We start from the raw sequence: 19,366 nt of genomic DNA on the forward strand, positions 1-19,366 counted from the left end.
CCTCATTTCTTCTCCCGCTTCTTTCTCCCCAATTTTTTTTCTAGGGTTCAACTCTTTTTCAAATCTCTTCACTCTCAAAACCCTAATTTCACTATTCAAAACCCTAATTTCTCAGATTTCAATTTCAAATCAACAAACATTGATTACAAATGAGTTCAAGTAGTAGTAATCGAAGTGAAAAATCATGTCGGTTAACAAATACAGTTCATTCAGAAGTTGCTCCTTGTTTACCTTTGCCTTCTTTACCTGTTTTTTGTGGTTCAGTTGATCAGGATTTGAAATTGTTTGATAATGAATCGAGTATTAGTAATAATACTACTACTGCAACTACTTGTTTCCGTTCGATTGATCGGAGTGAAGTTGTTGTTCATGCTAGTAGAATTGCTCATCTTCTTAAAGACACCGATGTTTCTTACTTGTAAGTATTTAGGTTTTTGTACTGTGAATTTTTATGTTTAGAGTGAAGTAGTGATAATGTACGTAAATTTTGTTAGTTCTGTTTAGTTGTTTGAAATTTATGTGAGATTTACTAGATTTGAATTTTGTAATGTGTTTCATCATGATTATCTTGATGTAAGTAGTTATAAAGAACTATTATTAATGAGTTGGTAATTATTAGAGTGTGCTTGAGCAAATGTTATTAACTGAATGGAATGTTACACGTGTAGCTAAAATAGTTTCTTGTCATTATAGGATAAGTGCAGCGAATCATGTTGTTATCAATGTTATTAATTGCTTTGTTGTTTTGAGAGAAGCTGGTATAAATGAATGCTTAGACTTAAATTAAATATATAATGGGTGTTGTTATCTAAAACTAGATATTTCGTTATTAAGTAATATGCCAGAAATATCCTTGGACTATTATCAGCATCAGTTGGGGTTCTGTGTGCCATGGTTGAATTGGTTTTTCACGTCATCTCTATAATTTTTTTCTTTGTTTATTAGACGACAAAAGTATGGAAGATATAAGTAATCTCTACAGCGTGGACTGCCATGTTTGGGTCTGTTAATTCCTTCATAACAGTTCCCGTTGACTCCACCCTTACCATTTCTGATTTTTTGGCCATGCAAACCTTACATAGTTGGTTAGGTTTTGAACCTTGTCTCATATTCTCATTGGCATTTTTATAGAAACGAGATTAATTATTTAATTTTTCAAGTGTGTATTGTTGAGCTTGAATTAAATTCATTATTCCAGTGGATAGATGCTAAAACGGGAAGATAGAATCAGCAGAACCATAGCTGTAAATGTTAACTTTCATCGTTTTAAATGTTTATAGCTAATCAATGTGTTATGCGCAGGAAACTAAAAGATGCTGCATGTAATATCCCGCATAGCTTTGAACATTCTTCAACTCTTTTTAAAGAAGTTCTCAAATACAATTCTGAAGCATTTGAATACACCGTTCCAGGTAACAATAGTATTTATCTTTTTCACCTTCCTTCAATGTTTAATTGAATCTCGTATTACTGAAGAGTTAAACCGTTAACCCACTGAGTAGTGTTAGTTATCAGTATTTGGTACTGAAATGCACCCTTCTACATACTTTAGTAAGAAAAAAGAAGGAAAAAAAAAGAAAAGAAAAAGAGAACAGCAATGTAATATGCGAAGGGATGTTTCAGTAACGAAGAGCACTCACATTGTGGATAAGGTAAAGACAAACAATCATTTAGGCATAATACGTTTGTAGAAAAAGAGGAAAGAACAAATTGCTCATGTATAATGCCGGCTACATATAGATTCTTTCTGTGTGGTACTTTTCAAGCATAATGCTGGCAAAATATAGTTTCTGACCCAGGTCTTATGTATTTTTTGGTTACCAAGTAAAAGGGCTATGAGCCTACGAACTATAGATGCGTAACTACAATCGTGGGGGAAGAAATAAACTGGATCTGACAAGGAGTGGGTTGATCATGTATGAAGTTGCAAGAATGCTTTAGAACTTGTACTTTATGTACTTGAGTTTTATAAATGCGGATTTACAAATATTTAAATACAACTTCGGCCCAGTGCAAACCATGATATTATTGCAGTGATTGACTTGCCGTTTAACTTTCCATCAATGGACAAAAGCTCCTTTATTTTTATGATAATCTCCAATATGACTTATAAAGATAAATGGTGGTTCCAACCATACTTTCCAATAGATAGCGTATCAAATCCATTTTACATTTGGTATTATCTTAAAGTGCCATTAAAATCCTTTCACCAGCTAAAATGCCAGAATAACCCTTTGGCCATTAAGATAATACTCTTAACTTCTGATTGTAATGGGGTTGTTGTGATTGGATGCTGTAGTAGCCATTTTGCTTAATAGTTCTGAATTATGTTCAGTTCTTCTTGACATGTTCTTTTAAGAACCAATTAGAGTTTGATTGCGGTTTCAAGGATGAGGTGTTGATAGCCCTCTGGGTCCACTATCTGTGGGTTTAGGCGACTGATTAATAGTTTGGCATCAATATGGTTTCGTTTTGGAAAGTTTCTTTCTGGTCATAATTAACGTTAGGGAGATGGTTTGCGTCTAATAATACACTGATAGTGGCAACATCCTATTTGCTTCTTCTGTGAACTTCCGTTTTGAGTGAAGTTTCATTTGTGTTTTACAATATGCAACTTTTGTGATAATTCTGAAGTGACAATTCATGTAAATTTGAAAAGTTAACTCTTGATTAATGTTCTTTATGTGGAAGTTGGTTCAACTTACATTATCTTTTCTTTGGACCTTTGTTTTCATTTTCACTTTAGGCATATGTGGATGATGCCTAAACTTGTTTTAGAGTTTTTTTCGAGTCAGTTGCGATTTTTCTTTGGGGAAACAACTGTGGAGTATACTACCTTATGTTAGAGACGTTTGTGACTTGGCAAGGTATTGGGAAACCTTTCGACTGCTCTTCAAGGTCCTATTGAGGACGTCTCCTATTGATTTGCTGCAGGATTTAGAAAGATTCAGTACTCCTTTCATTTTTTTTTTTAGCGGGAGGAGATTACACTTGGAAGGGGTTGCTTTTATAGTTGATCATCTTTACCTAATTCAAGCATTTACTTTCAGAGTTGAGAAATGGGTATTTGTGTGTGTGTGGTGGGGTCAGGGGGGAGGGTAGAGAACATTCACAAACTGGAAGATTGAGATTCTGGATTGGGAGTGGCACCGCTCCAGGTGGTTCTGGTGAGTGGTGGCTAACAGTTGGGCGGTTTAAGCGGGGAATAACTAGGAGTGACTTTTAAGAATTAGTCCAGCATTTACTTTATTAAGGATTTACTAGTAGCTAAAATGTTATGTTATGATGTCTTGGGCATAAAGTGGTGGACTGCATTCTTCATCTGAATTGCTATTCAATATGAAAAGATCAATGACGCCACAAACTGCAACTTCTGTGTGCAAGAGGTTTGTGACCATTGGGATCCTTATCCTATTCTGTGTAGAATGATGCGGTGATGAAATTAATTCTCTCTGCCTGTTGTGCGTGTCTGTATGTATGCATACCTATGGCAATGGTTGGTTTTATTCTATTTTTTCTTTTTTCTGTTTTTTGAGGTATTTAATGACTATGTGCTTATTGTACACTGTGTTGTTTAAGTTTCTCAGGTTTTATCAAGGAACGAAGTTCTAATAGTGTTGTTTCTGAAAAAAAGCTCTATGAACAAAATGTACCAGTTACTACTCATGTTCAAAGAGAGTTGGGAGGAACTTCTTATCATCATTCAGGTGGAAACCTGGTTAAGGTAGGTAATCATTTCCCTCAAAGCGATGCATAATTCAAATTAGCTTCTTCCTCCTAAAGAAGAATTGTCAATCTGAATTGCAGAATGGGCAGGATTCTGGTTCTTCAAGAAAACCTAAAGTTAGGAAAAAAGAAAGTGAGGATGTTTCTATGCCTCCCAGGCCAGATCCTGTTGAAATTCAAAGTTAGTGTCAGTTTTATTTATATTTTGTCCTGCTATTTTCTGCTTTTTATTTCTTACTTTAAGAACTAAAAGGTTAAATTGGAAACTTTAGATGGCATTGTTGAATGCTTCTGCGAGGTGGTGGAGGAATTATGTAGCAGAGTGGAATGTCTCAATGAAGATCAGGATGAAGCAGATGCACAACCAATGTCATCTACTGATCTTAAAATGCTTGTCAGTGAAATAATGTCCATCCGTGCAAAAAAATTTATGCACTTGGTTCCTGTAGACATCCTTGTAAGGCTATTAAATGTCTTAGATCGTCAGATTCGTTTCGCTGAGTGTTTGTCCATCGATGACAATGAAAATGTAAGCTACATCCTTTCTTAGACAGTTTCTCCTTTTATTAATCAGACCCTAGGGTGTTCTGTTAAGACTTAAGAGTTCCTTTTGCTTTAGTAAATCCCTGAGTGTCTTGGTCCTTGGAAAACAAAAGTTACAAGTGTAAATGATAAACACTCGGGCCACTTTAATACCAGTTAAAATAGCTGTAGTTTTAATTAGTTTCTTTGGATCACGGACAGCATTGTCCATATTGTGTGCGGAGTGCCACACTATCAGGATACTTGTAGGCAAGTAGTCAGAAGGAGTTCATTTGAGAAGGTCCATCCCTCTCTTGTGAATACCCAATGCATGACCCAAAAGGCTAAAACAAAATGTGGGCCATAAGTTTCAGAGTTGTACTGCAGAAACACCACATTGTCAGGTGTTTCCTGTGCATCATTACTATCAAATACCTTTTTTTCATTCCTTCATTTAATTCTGAACTGGACCAAAAAAATGAGAAAGAAAAATAGGTTAATGATGCAGTTGGTTTAGTGGAGGGTTTATACATGAGACCCCGATACTTTAAAGAGTAAAGAGAGTGCAGTGCTGTGTCGGATGCTCCATTATTGTGTAAAATGGTGTGTCCTTGCGGTGTCGGAGCCGTATCACTCTTATCTGAGTATTATAATATAGTCCTAATTATTATGCAGATTGAAAACTTAAACAGTATATACATTGACAAGTTATGTGTTGTTTTTATTCAGTCTGATTCAGAAGTCGTGTCAATGGTCACTTCTGCATTGGAGTCCACCCATGCAGCTCTAGCAGTAATGACACACCATGACATGCCAAAGCAGCTATATAAGGAAGAGGTGTGTGCCACTTCCTTAGCTTCTTATTTGTTAGTTCAAATAATTTTCATTGTCTGATCTCCATATTTCCTCCTTCATCTTTCCTGTGATTTTCTGTTAACGAGGAAACTGCTGACAAATTAATTTGAATTCTTTCCATATCAGATCATTGATAGAATTCTGGACTTCTCGAGGCATCAGATCATGGATTGCATGTCAGCTTGTGATCCATCATATCGTGCTCTGCATAAACCTAGCGAAAATGGAGGGCTTGACGGTAAGCTTCATCTCTTGTACGTGGAAGATCGATTTTCATGTTGGCTTTTTTGGTTGTCATATACACTCCATTTCAAGAGATACTTTGATTTTATCTGCTCATTATCTCTCCCTCATAATTTTAACTCTCTTCAACTTTTGTTAGTTCACATGATTCAGCCTATAATTATTGCGTATGACCTTTTGTTACTTATCCTAACCAATATTGATGCTTATTCATCAATAACAAAAAGCAAAAGAATAATAAAATAAACAGTAAAAACATGCAAAATGTTTCTCTAGCTTGCGTTATTTACTTATTTATATCAACTCTCGTGCGAACGGATTTTATGTATTTTATTCGTATATTTTTTATTAGTATGAAGCTGATATCAGTATGCTTCTCATTTTCAGGTGAAGAAGATGAAGAAGCGGATGTTGAATTTGGTTCATCGAGCAAGAAGCGTCGTCGTTATAGGAGTTCTAAAGCAAAGAAGTCTACAGGGAACAAGTGTGCTTATCACTGATACCTTTCTTTCTAACTTTGTATGGTTTTCTGTGCAATGGTTAGCTCTTTAGCAGAACTAGAATGAAGTGTATTCTGATATAGTTTGTTTTTTCCAAAATAGGGTTCCCGATGCTGTGAATATTGTACTTCAGAAACTTTGCACGATACTTTGTCTTCTGAAAGATTTGCTGCTTATAGAACGCCTATCAGATAGTTGCATACTACAATTATTGAAGACCAGTTTTACGACTATCTTGGTTGATAACATCCAGATTTTGCAGCTGAAGGCCATCAGTTTAATATGCGGGGTAGTGCATATACATTTTCATTTTCTTGTTGGCATCCTATGCTTATGCCAGTTGTTAATGATTGTTTTTATTTGTTTGTAATTGGGTGCAGGTATTTTCTTCATACTCACAACATAGAGTTTTCGTGATAGATGAAACAGTTCAGCTTCTTTGGAAGCTACCAGTTTCGAAGCGTGCACTGAGAGCTTATTATCTACCTGATGAAGAGCAAAGGCAGGTTCAGATGATCACTGCTTTGCTGATTCAGTTGGTTCAATACAGCACAATTCTTCCTGAGACATTATCCGGTACTTCCATATTAGACATTCCAGTTGATGCTAGTTACCCAACCAAATGTAATGAAGCTGCTACAGAGGTATGCTGTCTTTTCTGGAAACACGTTCTTCAGCGGCTTACAGCTGTAAAAGCTCAGGATGCATCTGAAATGAAAATGCTTATTGAGAATCTTGTCACGGATTTGCTGACAACATTAAACTTGCCTGAATATCCTGCATCAGCTCATATTCTTGAGGTTATAAAACATGCTACAATCTTCTATTCCTTCTTTATTTGCTGCTGTTGTTGTTTGGGCGCGCGCGACCCGGGGCGGGGGGGATTGGATGCTTGTGGATGTTAATTACAATTTATTTGCAGGTTCTCTGTGTGATGCTACTGCAAAATGCTGGGTTGAAATCAAAAGACATTTCCACTCGTGCACTGGCGATTGACTTACTTGGAACTGTTGCCGCACGGTTGAAACATGATGCTGTCCTTTGCAAACAAGATAGATTTTGGACTTTGCAAGATTTGATTAGTGGAGATACTGCTGATCACAATTACCCAAAGGACATGTGCGCAGTTTGTCTTGATGCAAGGGGTGGCAAAATTTTATATATTTGCCATGGTTGTCAGAGAGCTTTCCATACAGATTGTATGGAAGTTGCAGAGCATGATGTTCCTACACGTGGCTCATTTTGCCAGTTTTGCCTCTGTAAGAAGCAGCTGATTGTTCTGCAATCATACTGCAAGTTGCAGCAAGCTGACGGGGGAAAGAATCACACCGTATCAGACAGCAATTCCGAAGCTTTAGAATCTGTTGCTAAAGTCGAAGTCGTTCAACAAATGCTTCTAAATTACTTGCAGGATGCTACATCTACTGATGATGCACATCTTTTTGTTCGCTGGTCCGTAAAAGTACTGGAACATCTTTTTGATAAGGTTTTGTGTCCGTCTTTACTGATGCTTCTTACTTACGTGCAGGTTTTATCTTTGCCTGTGGTACAAAGATGACCCAAAATCCCAAGAGAAGTTTATTTACTACCTTGCTAGGCTGAAGTCAAAAGCACTTATCCGGGACTTTGGAAGCATTTCTTCATTGATTACAAGGAATTCTGCCAAAAAGATTTCTTTAGCGTTGGGGCAAGATAATTCATTTTCAAGAGGATTTGATAAAATTCTTTTTGTGCTTCTGGTGAATATGATACAGTGCAGCTCTCTCTTATTTTTGAGATCAAACAATTACTTATTTTATGATAAAGTGCAGCTCTCTTATTTTTGAGATCAAACAATTACTTATTTTATTTTATTTGTTTTTTATTTATTTTTTTGCAGGCAAGTTTAAGGGAAAACTCTCCTATACTAAGGGCCAAAGCTTTACGTGCAGTAAGCACAAGTCCTTGTCTTTCCAGATATTTGGCTATAGTTTGGATAGTTTACTTTGCCTATAGGAGTCACGTTTCCCCTTCTTAGTGTATTTAGTTATTTATGTATAAATTTTGTTTTTCCAACAGGTTAGTATAATTGTAGAAGCAGATCCTGAGGTTTTATGTGAGAAGCGTGTCCAATCGGCTGTTGAAGGAAGATTTTGTGATTCTGCCATCTCTGTCCGGGAAGCTGCTTTGGAACTTGTCGGTAGGCATATTGCTTCACACCCTGACGTTGGTTTGAAGGTATTTAAAAGTTAACTTGTAATAGTTGTTCTGTGTCGGTATTTAGTTAGTTAACCTTATACTTTTTTCTTGCTGGCCAATTCTAGTATTTTGAGAAAGTTGCTGAGCGAGTAAAGGATACTGGTGTGAGTGTTCGCAAAAGAGCTATCAAGATCATCCGAGATATGTGCACATCTAATTCTAAATTTTCAGAACTCACTAGTGCTTGCCTTGAGATCATTTCTCGTGTCAGCGATGAAGAATCTTCTATTCAAGTATGCATTTGGATCTTGTGCTTTTTTCTTAGCGCTTAAGGATGCGTCTGTGTGTTTATTTTGTTATGTCTCGCAATTGTTATGGTACAAGGTACCATCTGCAGTTAGGTTTTGACATGGAAGCTAAGTTTAGCCTGATTATCTTTATCCATTTGTTTATTTTGCAGGATCTTGTCTGCAAAACATTTTATGAGTTTTGGTTTGAAGAACCTGCTGGAGCCCAGACTCAATTTGTTGGAGATGGTAGTTCTGTACCGTTGGAAGTGGCAAAGAAGACGGAGCAGGTTGTTGAGATGTTAAAAAAGATGCCAAACCATCAACTACTTGTCACTGTTATTAGACGCAACTTGGCACTTGATTTTTTCCCACAATCTGCAAAAGCTGTTGGAATCAATCCCGTGTTGGTTGCATCAGTACGTAAACGATGTGAATTAATGTGCAGATGCTTATTGGAAAGAATATTGCAGGTATGATTTGTGCAGAGTGATTTTTGTGGATTTAGTGATCTGGATTCATTTTCAGCATTAAATATTTGCAAGTAATTGTTTTTAAGGTAGAGGAAGCAGGTAATGAGGAGGTGGAGGGGCGTACCCTTCCTTATGTGCTGGTTATGCATGCATTTTGTACTGTGGATCCGACACTATGTGCACCAGCATCAGATCCAACCCAGTTTGTTGTTACGCTCCAGCCATACCTCAAGAACCAGGTCGGTTATTCTTTTGCTGTTTCTTTATTGCAGTCGTAAGATATCAAAATAGTCATACATTCGCCGATGCATGTCTTTTTTTACAGATGGATATATTACTGCTCTGTTGTATGTTTTAATTGTGAATTTGTGATTATGATTTTTTCTGTTGTGTGTTAACTCGGCATGCAAACCTGCTTGCACTAACCAACCATCCCAGGTACACCATCCACAGTGTGGTGTCTGGGTATTGGGTATTGAAACTCTTTAGACTTTATGCGGTATTCAATCTCTAGTTAGTGGATAAACTGTGGAGAGAGTGTAATGCTTGTTATCTTTTAATTACTATTTGCTTCAAAATTTGGTCTAGCTCTAGAGGGATTTGATATTGACTAGAGTGCCTGGGGTTTGTGTTGACTGCGAATGGATATTGATTTAAGAAGCCTTCTTGATACAAGAGTTGTCTGATATATTCAAAGTGTCCCTTTAAACCACATTTTGCTGGCATCTTTCTTTGTGAGTATCAGGTGGTCCCTTTAATCCACATACAGAAGCTGGTTGCCATGTTTAGAATTGGCAATCTTTTCTTGATTCTGTCTACCTTGGTTGCTTGGGTATGGGTAGGCTAGTCATTGTCTGACATGTTTACAAAGGTGTAGGATTCAGGGACTGGTCTCCAATGGAAGTTTCTTGCTGTAAATGCTTACACCATTTTGTTAGAAGTTCATAAGAGACCCTGGCACTTATTATAGCTTTTTTCATGTGGAATAATTGCTATAACCTCTATGTGTCATACAGTTTATGATATCCTAATGGATGATGCAGTTCGTGTAGCTGTATTATACATGTATTCTTCTTTGCGTTTTTGTTATTTTCCATCTAAAAACTCTCTTGATGTTATCCAGAAGGCTACTTAAAATGTTTATTTTCTGTTTAATGTAGATTGATAATCGAGCAGTGGCAAAATTTTTGGAGAGTATAATCTTTGTAATAAATGGTCTCTTACCCCTGCTTCGTAAGCTTCCACCAAGTGTTGTTGAAGAACTTGAACAGGACCTCAAGCACATGATTGTCCGACATTCTTTCTTGACTGTCGTTCATGCTTGCATTAAGTAAGTTGTTATTCTGAGTCACTTATATTGAACCTTTATTGTTTTGATCATTCCAGTTGTTCTTATGCTTCTGTTAAGTTTGGAATTTCAATGGCTCTGTTATTTGCTTTTTCTCTATTTGTCATTTGCTATTTGTTGTTTCGGCAGTTGTAATTCTCATTGCTATTCTATTCCACTAGTATTTTTTATTTTTCAGAATATATCTAGTGTTATAGTTAATCATATTCTTGGTGTTTTCAACATACGGAATGGTGTTTATACAATACATGTTAGTGAAGAGACAGCAAGGCACAGACCTTTGTCTTTATTACATAACATTCACCAGGATGAATAATTTTTTTGAGGAATTATCGAAGAAAAGAACAACTCAATCATAATTGAGAATACAAATACTATATCTGCCCTTTTGAGAACAGGCCAAAGAGAGGTAAATCAAAGACTGGCTGAGTTAGGTCCCAACTCCAAACGAGGTAAAAAACACAAATTAGTCACAAAAGATAAATGCCAAATTCTTAATTTCTCTCCATGTCAAAGGTCACAGTATCAACTTGTATCAGGATTTTGTTCAGAATGTTCAGTTGCAAGGACATGGTAGGGATTTGTGAATCTGGACGGTCCTCCGCATGTCCAGGATAGTAATGAGTTCTATCTGGAAGTTTCTAAGTGACAAGAATATTAGATGAATATCTTTCCTCTGATCATCTTTGAGTATTACATGGTAATATGGAACATGGACACATCATATTCTTAAAAACTCCGTGTCGGACATCGGAACTCGTGTTGGACGATTCCAAACTAGGTTTCTTCTATATCCTAAAAGTCTAAGAAATTAATTGATTAGCATAGTTACAACTTACAACTCCATGATATGCCATTTTTCATAGTTGTTTATTTGTAAGGAGGTGCTTTGTAATCTTAATCCCAAGAAGTAGTTCTGTAACTGAAGAATAGTACTAATCTTTTTAGTTATCTGTGTCCCTGTGTCCAACTTCATATAGGTCTCCATATTGGACACACGTATCCATATCTATGTGACTTAGCTAATAAGTGTGCATTGAATGGTGAGGATGTCCCACTTCATATAGGTCTCCATGTTGGACACATATCCATATCTATTTGACTTAGCTAATAAGTGTGCATTGAATGGTGAGAATGATTTTTAGCTGGGTACCTTCAAATGTCTATACTGGCGTTTCATTTTGATAATTTGATTGAGCTTTAATGCGTAGTTAAGTTTCATTATTTTCGTGCAGAAAGTGAAAAATAACTTACTTCTTGAATTTTGGAGTATCTGGGGCTGACTTTGTTTCTTTTCATTTAGGTGTCTTTGCTCACTTTGTAAAGTAGCAGGAAAGGGTGCAACTATAGTTGAGCATCTTGTTGAGTATTTCCTTAAACGCTTAGATGCCCTTGGATTTGACAACAAGCAGGTTTTTCCTCTATTCTACTTGATGCACATAGTATATGAAGTTTCTCTAATTTGCTTCATTGATCTTATCACTTGTAGAACGTTCCCATGCATGCTCGATTCAGATTTACTTAGATGTTACACATACTAATAGTTCTTGATAAAGGCTAGGCAACCATTTAAGATCAGATTGACGGTAGGATCAGAATATACACCCACTCCCTTCTGTTTCGTACTGGATGTGAAGGTATAATAAGTTTTGTACATTTTGAAATGACATTCTAGTCATTTTGGTTTGCATAGTACAAACATGATACTTTAGATGAAAACCTTTTAGACAACTTCATTATGTTACATCACAACTTCATTTTTTGGCTTCATGCTGTGTCATTATTACTAGAGAACATTGTAGAAGTTAGTAGTGAGAGCTCCCCACATTGACTCCGATTTTGTTGATGATTTATTTTGGAGAATTCTGTAAACTACAGCTGCCACGAGATGGTAACAAATAAACAATCCATAGCATCTACAAGATTGTTGTATACTTGCATCAAGGAAATAAATTTTAGATAGTCCTTCCAAATGAGCAACCCAAATCAATTCAAACTTATATTTTATAGGGAACAATTACTTTCCAGTGTGTTTGTAGAAATTTTGATAATTCAATATGTTTGCAAGATGCGGACTTATTATTATTTTTCTGCGTGGTAAAAGTTATTATCATTAATAAATAAGTAGTAGGCCGAGAAAGCCTGCAACATTACAATAGTAAAGCATACAACCAAATGGCTAAATTCCAATCACACCTATCCAAGCAGAAGATACCTTGTGACTTTTAGCAAGGCTTTTGGTCCTTTAGTTTTATTTTTGACTTTTGTTGTTTTTGCATATGAATAGTTGGTCCTTTGCCATTTTCGACAGCAAGGAAATTGGTAAAAAAAAGAACTGGGAGAAGTGTAGAAGTGTATATGGACCTTTACCAATCAGTGGTTATATCATTCAGAATCACATTCGATTGGAAGCGAGGGCAAAATCACACGATTAATAAACTTTTATGGAACTGAGTTGTTGCATTGTTGGGAAGCTTCTTAATTAGTATAATTCTCTGATTTATACGAATTCACAAGAAGCATTGGTTAGATTTCTGATGTAATAAGTGGTTCTGATCCGCATAAGCCAAAAAGTGTATCAATTCGAAGTACTGCCAGAATTGGTTATTTCGTGTGGTTTTCATGAAGATTTCTTTTGGTGGTTTTGTTTTGGTATGTTCAAGTACTGGATTAGATCCTCAGTCATAATAATATGAGAAAATAACAGTGGAAGAGCACAAATGGTGAGAGTGGTCTTATGAGATAGAGAACAAGAGTTCTCTGTAAAAAAAACATACAAATGAACAAGATGGTGGGGAAGAGAAAAGTGGAGAAAAACAACTAAAATTTTAAGAAAGTGAACTGGGGCCAACGTCATGATGTCATTTCTAGAGAGATTTAACTGATTTCTCTGTGTTAAATCTGATCCATTAGATTAGATTGATCTGACAGTTGAAAAATTGAGTAAGAGTTGAGTCAAGAAACCTGAAGTCTTCAGGACCGGACAAGGATATATGATTATTGTACATGGATATATCATGCGAACTGTATGTTCCTGTTGAAGGTCAAAAATCTTGTATTGTTTCTTCAATGAACACCAGCTCAGTGTGCTCGTGTGGAGTTTAAAACTGCAATTAATTAAGTTCTTCATAGTGAGACTCTTGAACCGCATGAACAGCAGTTGTGCCTGCTAAGACAGGCTCCAATGATTTCTTCCCCAAAAAACACCAAATACTTCAATTTTGCATGTAATAAATGCCCCAAAATGTGCTTTTTCTGGTTGATCTTGGTCGTTGTCGTAAACTTGAATCTTTTTAATTGTTGAATTCAGCTCATAGGACGGTCTCTTTTCTGTCTCGGGTTGCTCATCCGGTATGGAAAAGAGTTGATGACGACTTCTCATTACGCCAATGTACATGTTGCTAAGAGCCTCAAGTTGCTGACAAACTATCTCCGCTCTGAGGATTTTGGGATTAAAGTCCGGTCGTTGCAGGTGACCACCATTTTCTTCCTACATGTTGCTCAGAGTTGCAATCTAATCTGACTATAATTAATATGTAATTTATTTGTGCAGGCTTTGGGGTTTGTTTTAATTGCGAGGCCCGACTATATGTTGGAAGGAGATGTTGGGAAGATTTTAGAGGCAACTTTATCATCTAGTTCCGATGCACGACTTAAGGTACAAAGCATACTTGTGTGCGTAGCATCTTTCTCTATTTTCTCTATTCTAATTTTGTTTTTTCAACCTTCTATCAGTTGCAGTCCTTGCAAAACGTGTACGAATATCTTCTCGATGCGGAAAGCCAAATGGGTAAAGATAAGGTGGACAATAATGTTATTCAGGCTCCTGAAGAAGGTGGTCGTAGTGTGCCTGTTGCTGCAGGGGCAGGTGATACTAACATTTGCGGGGGTATAGTTCAGTTGTATTGGGATGGTATATTGGGAAGATGCTTGGACATGAATGAACAAGTTCGGCAGTCTGCCCTTAAGGTTAGTAAGTGATCTAAGTACTTGCATCTCTGAAAACCCGTATGAGAGATTGAGTTTTCCATGTAAGAACCCTCCGTTTTGTCTGATTTCTTCTTTACTGTGTATTGATTTCCAGTTTCTTACTTATCCACCCATGCAGATTGTGGAAGTTGTGTTACGTCAGGGTCTTGTGCATCCAATTACGTGTGTTCCATTTCTTATAGCCCTTGAAACGGATCCACATGAGGTTAACTCAAAGTTGGCGCATCATTTGCTTATGAACATGAATGAGAAGTACGCTCCTCAAAATGCCTTTGATGCTTTACTAATGTAAAACAAGTGATTTATATGCCTAAAAAATTTGCAGGTATCCTGCGTTTTTTGAGAGTCGTTTGGGTGATGGCTTGCAGCAGTCGTTTAGCTTCATGCAGTCAATGAATAGTAGGTCTCTTGGCTCCCAAGACAAATCACCTGGAATTATGAAGGCAAGATCTGATGGTAGTTCCTTCGCTCAAGCAAGGTTCGGAGTTTCTCGAATTTACAGGCTTATTCGAGGAAACCGTGTTTCAAGAAACAAATTCATGTCCTCCATTGTACGCAAATTCGATTCTGTGAGCTCAAACCTGGCTTCAATTCCCTTTCTGATGTGAGTGCTCCAGTCAATGTGCATTGCATGCTTCTTTTTGCATTCTTCTAAATATACAAGATATATTGCTTAATCTCTCTGGTTTTCCAGGTATTGTGCGGAGATTCTTGCTTCCCTCCCATTTTCATTGCCCGATGAACCGCTGTACTTAATATATGCTATAAATCGAGTGATACAAGTTAGGGCAGGGGCCCTGGAGGCAAATATGAAAGCGTTGACCTCCTCTTGCCTCAAATCGAATTTTCATATTCCTCATGAAAATGGATTGATTCAACAGGAATTGAGTCCACACCCTTTTCCCCACAATATGATGAGCAACGATGCAAACCTGGATTCTGTAATTGCAGCTGATTCTCATGGCCTCTCTAATGATGATCTGCAAAAAGTTAAGGTATGTTTCGTCTTCTCCTCATCCCTTACAGCTTGTTGGGTGTCTTTTTTTCTATCGAACACATACATGAAATTGTCTATATATTTGGTTTTTGTGCTCTTGCAGATTGATAGTCATGCTGCAATATCTTTGCAACTTCTCTTGAAGCTAAAGAGGCACTTAAAAATTGTTTTTGGCTTAAATGATGCCCGATGTCAGGTAGAGCTTATACTATTTTTTCAGTACAACTATGGTTTACCCTGTGGTGGAGTTCCATTGGTTTAGTTGTGCTCACGATACTGAATCTGGTCGAAACTTGTTGATTTATTTTTGGATCAGGCATTTTCTCCAAATGAACCCCAGAAACCAGGAGAGTTCCTGTCTAAGCAAAACATCCCCTTCAACATCAGTGAAACACCCATCAATATCCCTACCTCTTATAAAGAATTGGCTGAGAGATACCAGGTAATTTTATTGGTTGTTGTTGTTGTTTTTTTTTTTTTTTTTTCTTAATTCTATTTGCCTCCTAAATCACAGTAACTATATTATTGATATTGTTCATTATCTTAATACCATTATTTACTGTTTTTAACGTACATGGTCTTCAGGTCTAACCTTCTTTTTGTTTCTCGTTAAACTTGTTGGTTGGATATCCTGCTAAATAACTAATGTAGGAAAAACTCTATGTTATTAGAAGAGTACTATTAAAAGAATATTTGTATTAAATTGATCTTGAGGTTTAGATCTTTGAGAAGTTACCCCAACTGTGCTGACCAGCAACCCTAAGTGTATTGCATGTATGTACAAACGCTTTACAGAGTCTAAAAAGTCTGTGTAGACTGTAGTCGCACTGACATACTTGTCAGATGTACGACACATGTATGTCTTCTTCTTTTTCTTGAACAAGTTATAAGTGAGAAAACATTAGAGAGGTGAGGAAAATCTTATTCCTTCATCGAGTGAGATTTAGGAAAAGAGAGAAGAATGGCAATGGAAGGATATTACTCTAGACTTATATGTTGTAGGTTGCTGATGACCGAGTAGTTTTAGGGGTAATATAAAGATTTAGCTTTGATGTGGTGGTCTTGAAAACAAAATCAATCTAACACACCCGTGTCACATCTGAGTGCATTCTAAATGTCGTTTCAAACACTTGGTACCTGTGTGTAATGGGGATTCAAACTCGTGTCTATCATAATATAATATGATGCAAATTCTTATGATCATCAAATCCACAGAAAATCATTTACCTCGAGTTACGACTTACGATTGGCATGGTCCGTAATATTGATATCATCTGCTATATTAGACCTCTGATTTTTTTATACATATTAGTGATACAACAGGCCATTTTATTCTTTTGAAGGCAAAATATGGAAAACAGGTGGTATATAATTTGAAATCGATGTTGATTCCTGATTTTCCGATATATATGGCCATGGATCTTCGTATGTATTGGCATATTATCTGCCATGATAACTGGACTGAATTTTTTGTTTCAAAAAACAGAAAAATACGACTAAATGGTTTTGAAGGTTGTGTTTGTCTGATATCTATAGTAAGCGATGGACGTCGCCTACCATCATTACCATCCCTGCTTAAATCCCATTATTGACAAACAGAGTCGGCAGGACACCGGCGACAGCAATATGATATTGTAATATGTTCTTTGTGTATAAGAAAGACATTGGCGTAACTAGATATATAATAGATCTTCCTTTAAAAGAATATATTCTCTTTCTTTTTATAAAATAATAATAATATTTCCTCAGATCTGTTTCTTTTTAGCTAGATGTTTTTGTTTTTGGAAATAAATTGTAGATGTTGCTAAATGCAGTGTATACCATTATTACCATATAATCAAGGTATACACAATTTGAACATGATAGTGTCATGCTAGACATCATTCATTCTCTGCACAATCATGCTAACAAAATTAGGTTTTATGTATTCTTTGTATTGTAAGATTCATTGTTTAGTTGATCTGTATAATATTCTTGTAGATAAAGCTATTAATAAACCATAGACCTTGGTCATACCAATCTGGATTCATAGCCTTATTATTGCAGAAAACTTGAAAGTCAATTTGTTTGTATAGGGATAATTGGTAGAGACTACGCGTCGGTGCAGAACTCCTGATTGCTTTTTCCTAGAGTCTTCAGCATATGGAGTAAACAATCTGGATCTTAGCTTTTGTTATGTAAAACTGCAGTGCTTTGTGCTTATTACTTTGTGGGACTGCATGTCCACACATATCCATAGTAGTAATGAAGATTATTGTAGTATATGCTCACACATTAGAAAAGAGCATTCAAAAGGTTCCCAGTAGTACTTTATAAAAACCGACTGTGATGATCTATTCAGTTGATTCGCCTTACATTTCTTTCCCTTAGAGGAAATGCATATACCTTATACTCTTTGCTGCACAGGAATTTAAAGTTGCACTGAAGGAGGACACTGTTGACTACTCTCTTTACACTGCTAATATCAAGAGGAAACGTCCTACTCCCAGAAATTCTAGAAGTGGGAAATCTGGTCGGGAGATAAATGGTTATGATGAAGAGGATGATGATGATGATGAAGTGTGGACAGGTGAACACCGAAGGGTCAGTAACAGTGGCAGAAAAAGCAGTGGTAGTAGAGCAAGGCGGCGGTTGTAGCTGTAATTGTGAGTAACAACTAATCAGTGATGTGTACATTTTGTAAAAGTAGGAAAAGAAAAATAGGAAAGATAGAACTGGAATAGAAGAAGAGAGCCAATAAATGCTTGAGCTCTCCTTAGAGGGTACTTATGTTGCTAGTCTTTTGTATCTTCGTCACCATACTGTGCCCCCATTTTTTTTAAATGAAGATCTTGTTCATCTGTAAGAACCTTTTGGTACTGCTATCATTTTCAAGTTTCATAGGAGTTAGAACTAATTAAGTGATGTAACATATAAATACACAACTTGTTAGTCATTGAAATATTTTTACCCTTGTGTGCGTGCGTGTGGAAATGATCGAAAGGGTGCGAACAAAAATAAACAATCGTTTCAAACAGGGAAATAGTGATTGTTTTTAGTGGTTGGACTGAACATATAAAAGTGCAGTGGAAAGAAAAAATCTTCAAAAATATGTTGCGTGGCTGTCTTACTTAGTATATCTATGGGTTTCGATAACCGAACCAAACTGATAAAAAGTGATTTGGATTGGTAATTTGGTTTGCCCTCCACCACCGATCTGAAACCAAACGAAATTGATAATATATTTATTGGTTTCGGGTTTGCCCTCCACCAAACCGATATGAACCGAATTGATAATATGATATTTTAATAATATTTATATTTAATTTTATATATATATTTATTAATTTTGTAATTGAAATTAATTAATTTTATAGTTTTCAGTTCGGTTTTGGTTTGTAATATATTTTATTGGTTCGGTTTGATTTCAGATGAAATATAATATTATCGGTTTGGTGATCCATTGACAGCCCTACCCTTACTCTTGACCGGTATAACCATAAAAATTAAAAAGGAATGGAAGTGTGAATGACATTCGACACTGACCTATACTGAAATTGCAAATCCCGCATGTATCACTTCGGTTGGTAATGCGTTCTGGTGTGATGTCTCGACTGTTAACAACTTTCCAGCTCAGATGTACGGAGAAAGTCTAACCAAATTATCAGTTCTGAAATGACAGCATAATTCCAACTTGGGGCGTGTATTGGTAGGAGCATCTTCTAACTCGAAAATTTTATGGTACTACGAACACCGACTGCAGCAGCAGCTAGAAACGCCTCTTGGACTAGGATTCTCAGTTATTAACCTCATAACACCTCTCTAGTATTGAGGTTGCGGTACTTTTCCAAAAGAGCTTTATGATTGGAGGGACTAACTGCCTACACAAATGTGTACTTACCTAATTATCCTCTTAAACCCAGCCACCTGCATGATAATTTTGTTAGCTTTTAGTTAGGCCGCGGTATTGACACCCCATAAATGGGACTAGCACCCTTTTGGTAAAATGGTAGTGGAATAATGGTTATTTCACATGTCTCTTCTTCATATGGGTTTACCAACCCCCCGCACCCCACTTTTTTTTGTCCAAGTAGACACCCAAACTTTACATTTCTCATTCTCATCACACTTTTCCTCCATTCTTTTTCTTATCCTAGCGAAACCGAACTCCGGCCATTTTCAATTCCATAAAAATTTACTTCCTTTCAAATATGAGTGATGAAAATACCACGACAGTCAGATTCCCAACAGAACAAACTCACGACACA

At 36.5% G+C, this 19,366-nt stretch overlaps 1 protein-coding gene across 1 annotated transcript; it reads left to right on the plus strand.

Annotated features, from left to right (window-relative positions):
- The first annotated feature begins 4 nt into the window (after window positions 1–4).
- EMB2773 (PHD finger family protein) lies at window positions 5–17,964 on the plus strand. The gene is made up of 28 exons (XM_086591200.1): window positions 5–418; window positions 1,303–1,412; window positions 3,588–3,724; window positions 3,808–3,907; window positions 3,999–4,255; window positions 4,978–5,085; window positions 5,230–5,341; window positions 5,734–5,830; window positions 5,949–6,135; window positions 6,227–6,646; window positions 6,769–7,298; window positions 7,375–7,585; window positions 7,726–7,776; window positions 7,905–8,063; window positions 8,150–8,317; window positions 8,485–8,784; window positions 8,871–9,023; window positions 9,945–10,114; window positions 11,436–11,544; window positions 13,443–13,604; window positions 13,686–13,790; window positions 13,868–14,101; window positions 14,241–14,374; window positions 14,448–14,726; window positions 14,817–15,117; window positions 15,223–15,315; window positions 15,436–15,561; window positions 17,526–17,964. Exons 1-28 carry the CDS (start codon window positions 150–152, stop codon window positions 17,754–17,756), a joined length of 5,313 nt encoding a protein of 1,770 aa, XP_086447326.1. The 5' UTR covers window positions 5–149; the 3' UTR covers window positions 17,757–17,964.
- Window positions 17,965–19,366: the final 1,402 nt, after the last annotated feature.

This window comes from Coptis chinensis, chromosome 1, assembly GCF_015680905.1.
Source record: "Coptis chinensis isolate HL-2020 chromosome 1, ASM1568090v1, whole genome shotgun sequence".
NCBI classification, from domain to species: Eukaryota; Viridiplantae; Streptophyta; class Magnoliopsida; order Ranunculales; family Ranunculaceae; genus Coptis; species Coptis chinensis.